The 9,710-nt window shown below is 45.1% G+C and overlaps 1 protein-coding gene across 1 annotated transcript in view; it reads left to right on the plus strand.

Annotated features, from left to right (window-relative positions):
• The first annotated feature begins 4,068 nt into the window (after nucleotides 1-4,068).
• The window catches only part of LOC120027383 (macoilin-1-like), a 13,714-nt gene continuing 8,072 nt past the window's right edge, over nucleotides 4,069-9,710 (plus strand). Inside the window, exons 1-5 of the mRNA XM_038972296.1 lie at nucleotides 4,069-4,307; nucleotides 7,063-7,204; nucleotides 7,317-7,443; nucleotides 7,808-7,931; nucleotides 8,207-8,385. Coding sequence (XP_038828224.1) covers nucleotides 4,228-4,307; nucleotides 7,063-7,204; nucleotides 7,317-7,443; nucleotides 7,808-7,931; nucleotides 8,207-8,385 — 652 coding nt within the window. The 5' untranslated portion in view covers nucleotides 4,069-4,227. The remainder of the gene's footprint in view (nucleotides 4,308-7,062; nucleotides 7,205-7,316; nucleotides 7,444-7,807; nucleotides 7,932-8,206; nucleotides 8,386-9,710) is intronic.

A 9,710-nucleotide genomic window follows, 5' to 3' on the forward strand; every position in this document is an offset into this window, starting at 1 on the left:
TTTGTCGTGCCCTCTTCACGACTGTCTTGGTGTGCTTGGACCATGTTAGTTTGTTGTTTATGTGGACACCAAGGAACTTGAAGCTCTCAACCTGCTCCACTACAGCTCCGTTGATGAGAATGGGGGCGTGCTCGGTCCTCCTTTTCCTGTAGTCCACAATCATCTCCTTTGTCTTGATCACGCTGAGGGAGTGGTTGTTGTCCTGGCACCACACAGCCAGGTCTCTGACCTCCTCCCTATAGGATGTCTCGTCGTTGTTGGTAATCAGGCCTACCAGCCTTTCAAAGCACTTCATGGCTACAGACGTGAGTGCTATGGGTCGGTAGTCATTTAGGCAGGTTACCTTAGTGTTCTTGGGAACAGGGACTATGGTGGTCTGCTTAAACCATGTTGGTATTACAGGGACACATGCTCTCATGCATGTTTGTGTTATTTGCCTGGAAGCGAGCATAGAAGTAGTTTAGCTCGTCTGGTAGGCTCGCATCACTGGGCAGCTCTCGACTGTGCTGCTTCCCTTTGTAGCCTGTAAGGGTTTGCAAGCCCTGCCACATCCGACGGCCGTCAGAGACGGTGTAGTACGATTCGATCTTAGTCCTGTATTTGCAGTCTTATCCATGTTCATTTGTGACGTGTGAATTACTTGACGTGCTCATATGAACAAATACACAAAAGACAAAAACTCATTAACCACAGGATGACATTCTTAAATGATAACAGTAATATTTTTTTCCTTTTGAATGTCAAATATAAAACACCCTTTAGCATTGGAAATAGGAAACAAATGCTCAGAGATCTGCAATGAGAACACAACTCACATTTACATTTACATTTAAGTCATTTAGCAGACGCTCTTATCCAGAGCGACTTACAAATTGGTGCATTCACCTTATGACATCCAGTGGAACAGCCACTTTACAATAGTGCATCTAGATCTTTTAAGGGGGGGGGGGGGTCAGAAGGATAACTTTATCCTATCCTAGGTATTCCTTAAAGAGGTGGGGTTTCAGGTGTCTCCGGAAGGTGGTGATTGACTCCGCTGTCCTGGCGTCGTGAGGGAGTTTGTTCCACCATTGGGGTGCCAGAGCAGCGAACAGTTTTGACTGGGCTGAGCGGGAACTGTACTTCCTCAGTGGTAGGGAGGCGAGCAGGCCAGAGGTGGATGAACGCAGTGCCCTTGTTTGGGTGTAGGGCCTGATCAGAGCCTGAAGGTACTGAGGTGCCGTTCCCCTCACAGCTCCGTAGGCAAGCACCATGGTCTTGTAGCGGATGCGAGCTTCAACTGGAAGCCAGTGGAGAGAGCGGAGGAGCGGGGTGACGTGAGAGAACTTGGGAAGGTTGAACACCAGACGGGCTGCGGCATTCTGGATGAGTTGTAGGGGTTTAATGGCACAGGCAGGGAGCCCAGCCAACAGCGAGTTGCAGTAATCCAGACGGGAGATGACAAGTGCCTGGATTAGGACCTGCGCCGCTTCCTGTGTGAGGCAGGGTCGTACTCTGCGGATGTTGTAGAGCATGAACCTACAGGAACGGGCCACCGCCTTGATGTTAGTTGAGAACGACAGGGTGTTGTCCAGGATCACGCCAAGGTTCTTCGCGCTCTGGGAGGAGGACACAATGGAGTTGTCAACCGTGATGGCGAGATCATGGAACGGGCAGTCCTTCCCCGGGAGGAAGAGCAGCTCCGTCTTGCCGAGGTTCAGCTTGAGGTGGTGATCCGTCATCCACACTGATATGTCTGCCAGACATGCAGAGATGCGATTCGCCACCTGGTCATCAGAAGGGGGAAAGGAGAAGATTAATTGTGTGTCGTCTGCATAGCAATGATAGGAGAGACCATGTGAGGTTATGACAGAGCCAAGTGACTTGGTGTATAGCGAGAATAGGAGAGGGCCTAGAACAGAGCCCTGGGGGACACCAGTGGTGAGAGCACGTGGTGAGGAGACAGATTCTCGCCACGCCACCTGGTAGGAGCGACCTGTCAGGTAGGACGCAATCCAAGCGTGGGCCGCGCCGGAGATGCCCAACTCGGAGAGGGTGGAGAGGAGGATCTGATGGTTCACAGTATCGAAGGCAGCCGATAGGTCTAGGAGGATGAGAGCAGAGGAGAGAGAGTTAGCTTTAGCAGTGCGGAGCGCCTCCGTGATACAGAGAAGAGCAGTCTCAGTTGAATGACTAGTCTTGAAACCTGACTGATTTGGATCAAGAAGGTCATTCTGAGAGAGATAGCAGGAGAGCTGGCCAAGGACGGCACGTTCGAGAGTTTTGGAGAGAAAAGAAAGAAGGGATACTGGTCTGTAGTTGTTGACATCGGAGGGATCGAGTGTAGGTTTTTTCAGAAGGGGTGCAACTCTCGCTCTCTTGAAGACGGAAGGGACGTAGCCAGCGGTCAGGGATGAGTTGATGAGCGAGGTGAGGTAAGGGAGAAGGTCTCCGGAAATGGTCTGGAGAAGAGAGGAGGGAATAGGGTCAAGCGGGCAGGTTGTTGGGCGGCCGGCCGTCACAAGACGCGAGATTTCATCTGGAGAGAGAGGGGAGAAAGAGGTCAAAGCACAGGGTAGGGCAGTGTGAGCAGAACCAGCGGTGTCGTTTGGCTTAGCAAACGAGGATCGGATGTCGTCGACCTTCTTTTCAAAATGGTTGACGAAGTCATCCGCAGAGAGGGAGGAGGAGGGGGGGGAGGGGGAGGAGGATTCAGGAGGGAGGAGAAGGTGGCAAAGAGCTTCCTAGGGTTAGAGGCAGATGCTTGAAATTTAGAGTGGTAGAAAGTGGCTTTAGCAGCAGAGACAGAAGAGGAAAATGTAGAGAGGAGGGAGTGAAAGGATGCCAGGTCCGCAGGGAGGAGAGTTTTCCTCCATTTCCGCTCGGCTGCCCGGAGCCCTGTTCTGGCCTTCCAACTCCCTAATCTTTTGGTTCATGACCATTGACAGATACTTTTATTTATTTAACAAGGCAAGTCAGTTAAGAACAAATTCTTATTTTCAATGATGGCCTAGGAACAGTGGGTTAACTGCCTTGTTGAAGGGCAGAATGACAGATTTTTACCTTGTCAGCTCAGCGATTCGATCTTGCAACCTTTCGGTTACTAGTCCAGCACTCTAACCACTAGGCTACCCTGCCGCCGAGGATTTGATCATTGTTCTTACGCCCCAAATAGCTGTCACCTTCAATATCCTTACATGAAGGGAAGAAAGAAGACAAATAAGTACTGGCCAGTATTTCCTATACCTATATATAGGCATTAGGCTGGTGTAATGAAATGTAGCTAGCTCAAACATCATCAAACTTCATCTTCTATCCCTGGAAGGCCAGTATCACAGTCTGCTGCTCCTTCATCTTCTATCCCTGGAAGGCCAGTATCACAGTCTGCTGCTCCTTCATCTTCTATCCCTGGAAGGCCAGTATCACAGTCTGCTGCTCCTTCATCTTCTATCCCTGGAAGGCCAGTATCACCATCTGCTGATCCTGTATCTTCTATCCCGGGAAGGCCAGTATCACAGTCTGCTGCTCCTTCATCTTCTTACTGGCCTCCCATAGACTGCAGTGAAGGGGTGGTGGAGATCCCTCTGCGTGCCTGTTGCCTGCCAAAGTCTCCCCTTCCCCGGCCTCTCCCTTGCAAGAACCCCCGTCATGTGTCCCAGGACCCCGAGACGGGCCATCATGTCCCCCTCTGCCCCAGTTCTGGAAGTCCCTTCCTCTACCTCCTTAGCCCATACCCCTGCCTTAGCGGCACATTCAAGTTATTACGGTGGCTAACGTCCCAGTAACGACTAACAGGGCTAGCTAGCTAACGTTAGCATATTTACAAGCATGGCCGAGGACGCAGTGTGTGCTAGTACATTTGTAAGGACTTTGACGTAAACAAAACAATATATAGAGGTGACAGCTTTATTTTAATAACACACTACAGTAATCACAGCGCACATTTAAATTTACTGAAAATCACTCATACCTTCAAAGTACAAACATTGCAATTGGAGAAATATTTAGTCCATCCTTGGGGGCAGACATTTTTGTTACTACGGAGACGTATGAATGACGTGCGTGCGTCGTGGCGTGTGATGAGAAGGGGGAGGGGCCCACGATACATGATTTTGATTTCTTTCTTTGTTTCATGACCAGAAAACAACAATGGTGTATATTTGTAGAAATGTCCATATCTGATCGTTCGCCTGACATTTTCGTTATAATTACCGGACTCGTATCAGAACCGAATCCACAGGAGGTAGGATGAAGCGGCGCAATGCGGACTGCAGCAAGCTCCGACGGCCGTTAAAACGGAACCGAATCACCGAGGGTATATATAGCAGGTACCGACGAAGAAAGCGGGCTCTAGTTAGGGGACATGATCGTACAATAATGGCGTCTGAGATATATCAGACAAGACACTTAGCTGTCATGTAGTGTGTCAAATAACCCCCCTGCTTTAGCGTTACTATGAATGTGTCGTTTTCAAATGTCTTATAGCCTGGTTCTGAAGGCCTAGCTATGTAACATTAGCTAAGTAGCAGCTGCTAGTTAGTTCGCTTGCTATTCTGACAGTTTCAGGGATTTGTTCCAAAATGTAAACAATACCGAATGCATTCACATTGACGACAATCAAATGGCATTGGAAAACGTGCTAAAAATGCATACACACAGATCATGATTTTATTGCACGGTTAATTAGTGTCTTACTGATAGTTAGCTGGCCATCCAACCCACACATGACAAAATGTTCTTTGTATACTCACTCACTGTCTGGTAGCCCTGTATTACTAAGCTAGCTAGTTATCCAAAGCTTGACTGTAGCATCTACACTTGTGAGCACTTCAGTACATTGTCAGCAGCAAAGCTCCATTGATCACACAGCGTGGGCAAAGCAGCTGTTGAAAAACCGACATATACACGGGGTTTAATGTTCTCTCCGATCTTCTCATAGACATACGCCACTGTCTGGCACGGTGTTAGGTTATGTATTTCTGGCCTTGTACAGTATGAACAAAGACTATAAGCTCTGGACCAGAGCTTTTAGTATGAAGGGACTGAAAAGCAGTACACTTGTACAACCAGGAATCTGTATATCAACTAGTGGGGATGAAGTTAGGATTCATTAAAGGAACAAATTTGAATTAACTTTTAATGTTATTCGGTGCAAATGCCTCTTTTTAAAACAACATCGGGAACCATGTGGTTACAGATTATTACCTCGTGACTGAAATCAGGAGAAAGATGGTCCATCTGTAAACACTGTGTTGTTGATATGAATGACTGTTGATCATATCACAGGGAGCTTTTGACTAGCTCTGGCCCAGGGCGGTAGTGACACATGTTCCATTACTAGTTAGTAGAGGAACACACTAACACCTTGGACCAGAGCTAGTTTTCATCTAGCCTCTTTGTTTTTACTGTTTGGGCACCCTCTCTCTCTCTCTCTCAGGTTGTGTCTAAAGAAATCCCACAATGTTTCTCTCATGCTCTCTTTCTCTCTGTCTTTGTCTCTCTCTGTCTTTGTCTCTCTCTCTCTCTCTCTCAATTCAATTCAATTCAATTGACTTTATTGACATGGCAAGTTCATTATTACTTACATTGTCAAAGTATACATATCGAAAAATAAAAATCTAATATATATGTATATATATACAAAATATATATATATTTATATATAAATAAATGGTGGAACCAACAGTAATAATAATAGTAGTAGTGGACATGGGATCACCATTAACAGCAACTACAACAACAATATTAATCAGAACAACAATACATTAAATCAATGGTAGTAGACCAGTGTCAACATGACTGAGAAGACACATGACCTGGTATGAAAGACAAAACAAAACTAAGCTAAATGGGAAATATTATCAACATTACATTTTTCACTGGCTGTCCCTCAGGCTGTGGCAGGAGGACACATATTTGGCTGCCAAAACTGCACATTTTGGCTTTTCACCCAATAAATATTTGATTTTTTCTTCATCTTTTATAGTTTCAAATTCTTTGTATTGAGTTATAATTTTGGGAAAGAAATATGCTCTTAGGTCTGAGCTCTGTCTCTACCTCTCCCCTGGAGCAGAGTGAGCACAGCCTGTCCTCTCTGGGCAGCCAGGTTTGTCTGTGACGACCGGTCTCTATAGCCAGACTGTGCTCACTGAGTCTGTACCTAGTCAATGTTTTCCTCAGTTTTCTATCAGTCACAGTGGTCAGATAGTCTGCCACCATGTACTGTCTGTTTAGAGCCAAATAGCATTGAAGTTTACTTTGATTTTTTGTGGTGTCTTTCCAATAGGTGATATATTTTTCTTTTTGTTTTGTGATGATTTGGTTGGGCCAGATTTTCTGAGGGCTGTCCCGAGGCTCTATGGGGTTGGTTTGGGTTGGTGAACTGAGCCTCAGAACTAGCTGGCTGAGGGGACTCTTCTCTGGTTTCATCTCTTGACATTGTAGAGCTGTGTGATGGAATGTTTTGGGGTCACTTGTTTTTAGATGGTTGTAATATTTGATGGCTCTTTTTTCTATTCGAATGAGGAGGGGGTATTGGCCCAATTCTGCCCTACATGCGTTATTTGGTGTTTTTCTTTGTACTTGCAATACAGTCTTGCAAAACTCTGCATGCAATATTTCAATTGGATGTTTGTCCCATTTGGTAAATTCATTATTAGAGAGTGGACCCCATACTTCACTGCCATATAGAGCAATTGGTTCTATAACTGATTGAAAAATTTTGAGCCAGATTCTAATTGGAATTTCAATTTCGATGTTCCTTTTAATGGCATAGAATGCTCTTCTTGCTTTGTCTCTCAGCTCATTCACAGCCATGTGAAAGCTACCTGTGTTGCTGATATTTAGTCCTAGATATGTGTAGTTTTTGGTGTGTTCTAATAGAACTGTGTCCAAATAGAATTTATATTTGTCATCCTTATTTCCCGACCTTTTTTGGAATATCATTATATTTGTTTTTTTTAGGTTAACGGTCAGAGCCCAGGTCTGACAGAACCTGTGAAGACGATCTAGGTGCTGCTGTAACCCCTCTTTAGGGGTAAGCTCTGTAACCCCTCTCTCTCTCTCTCTCTCTCTCTCTCTCAGTACGTTCCTGTATCTGAAGTTTCTGGTGGTGTGGGTGCTGGTGCTGCTGGCAGACTTTGTGTTGGAGTTCAGGTTTGAGTACCTGTGGCCCTTCTGGCTCTTCATACGCAGTGTCTATGACTCGTTCAGATACCAGGGGCTGGTAAGTGTGTGTGAATGTAAGACAGAGTGTATTCATGAGATTTTGACATGAAAAATGGCTGCACAATTGTATATTTGCATACTGACTACATTTCTCTCTCTCTTTCTCTCAGGCTTTCTCTGTGTTCTTTGTGTGTGTGGCGTTTACGTCTGACATCATCTGCCTCCTCTTTATCCCTGTCCAATGGCTGTTTTTCGCTGCCAGCACCTACGTCTGGGTCCAGTACGTCTGGCACACAGGTCCGTTAACACCAGCTCTCTCTCTGTCCCAGATTTAGATAGATTTCTCTTTCCTATGATGCATTGGGGCTTAATCCTGGGTGGCACGTGATTCATATGTTTATGTATACCCAGTTATCAAATGTGTATGTACTGTACATTTTTATACATTCATATGCATGTACAAAATACATTTTCTATTTCTTTGTCTGCTTTCACACAAGCAGCCCAATTTTGACATTTTTTTCCCACTAATTGGTCTTTTGACAAATCAGATCAGCTCCTGCAAATAATTGGGCAAAAAGATCATAATTGGTCTGCCTGTGTAAACGGTGGCGTTTACCTCTCACACTGTCCCCCATCTGGGCCCTTTCCCTCTGCACAGAGAGAGGAGTGTGTCTACCCACCGTGTCGCTATGGATACTGTTTGTGTACATGGAAGCTGCCATCCGCTTCAAGGATCTGAAGAACTTCCATGTGGACCTGTGTCGGCCCTTCGCTGCTCACTGGTAACCCTGTCCGCTGTTGTTATAACCCTACCTGGTCTATCTTCTTGCATTGTGTCATTTGGGCCTTTTAATGCACAAGACCAAGCACATTGTAATTTGCTCAGGCAATGTTCTTTTAAATAATTAGTCAAACAGTCCCACTTGTTAGAAGACACCTATAGACTCAGCAACAAAAGTCAAACTGTTCTTCTTCTATGCTGCACAGGAAGTAGAAATGACAGGTAACCATAACAACAGTTTATTTGTGTCCCCCCCCCCCCCCCCCCTTCTGTCAGTATTGGCTACCCCGTGGTGACTCTGGGCTTTGGCTTTAAGAGCTACGTCAGCTACAGGATGAGACTGAGGAAACAGAAAGAGGTGCAGAAGGAGAATGAGTTCTACATGCAGCTTCTACAACAGGCTCTGCCCCCTGAGCAACAGATGCTACAGAGACAGGAGAGAGAGGCAGAGGAGGGTGAGTAGGGCCCTCAGTCTGTTGTTTGTTGTTGTTGCCTGATTCCGTATTTCTCTCCCAAATTCAGTTTTCTCCTGTTTTTGTTTTTGACCTGTTTTTTTCCCCACCACATTTTTTTATTTCTTTTAAATAGTAAAAATAAAATACAAATGGGATGTTTCAAGTCCACAACAGTTTTAAACCACATTAGGAGACTACTAATGAGGTCTGTGGAAAAAATCTTTGACATTTTGGGTGTAGTTGCCCTTTTAATGCAAGTGTGAACCAGCAAGAGACCGTTGTTTGGTTAGCGATGTTTCTGTTGCGCTCATGTGATTGCAGAGTTTGCAAAACAAAATGGCCACTGGATTGATACAAATAATCATGATATCATCCTGCCAGGTACTTTGTAGTTAACATTTTGGGAAAGCCTTCCCAGCTCTACTAGACGATGGTTATCGTTAGCATCGTCGCTAACGGCTACACCAATAGGACTCACTCATTCCTGTGCCGTTTCAGAAAGTTGCAGGAAAATATGAATCGCTGATGCATTTAAGTGAATGTCTTATGATTCATTTGGGCAAATTTTTAATGCATTTTCTAATAAATTCATAAGCTCTGATTCAGAGGGGTTAAATGTGGAAGATGCATTGCAGTTGAATACATTTAGTTCTACATCTGACTAGGTATCCCCCCTTTCCCATTGCCTTCAATACATTTAGTTCTACATCTGACTAGGTATCCCTCCCTTTCCCATTGCCTTCAATACATTTAGTTCTACATCTGACTAGGTATCCCCCCTTTCCCCTTGCCTTCAATACATTTAGTTCTACATCTGACTAGGTATCCCCCCCTTTTCCCATTGCCTTCAATACATTTAGTTCTACATCTGACTAGGTATCCCTCCCTTTCCCATTGCCTTCAATACATTTAGTTCTACATCTGACTAGGTATCCCCCCCTTTCCCATTGCCTTCAATACATTTAGTTCTACATCTGACTAGGTATCCCCCCCCCTTTCCCATTGCCTTCAATACATTTAGTTCTACATCTGACTAGGTATCCCCCCCTTTCCCATTGCTTTCAATACATTTAGTTCTACATCTGACTAGGTATCCCCCCTTTTCCCATTGCCTTCAATACATTCAGTTCTACATCTGACTAGGTATCCCCCCCTTTCCCATTGCCTTCAATACATTTAGTTCTACATCTGACTAGGTATCCCCCCTTTTCCCATTGCCTTCAATACATTTAGTTCTACATCTGACTAGGTATCCCCCCCTTTTCCCATTGCCTTCAATACATTTAGTTCTACATCTGACTAGGTATCCCCCCCTTTCCCATTGC

This window comes from Salvelinus namaycush, chromosome 32 (genome assembly GCF_016432855.1).
Source record: "Salvelinus namaycush isolate Seneca chromosome 32, SaNama_1.0, whole genome shotgun sequence".
NCBI classification, from domain to species: Eukaryota; Metazoa; Chordata; class Actinopteri; order Salmoniformes; family Salmonidae; genus Salvelinus; species Salvelinus namaycush.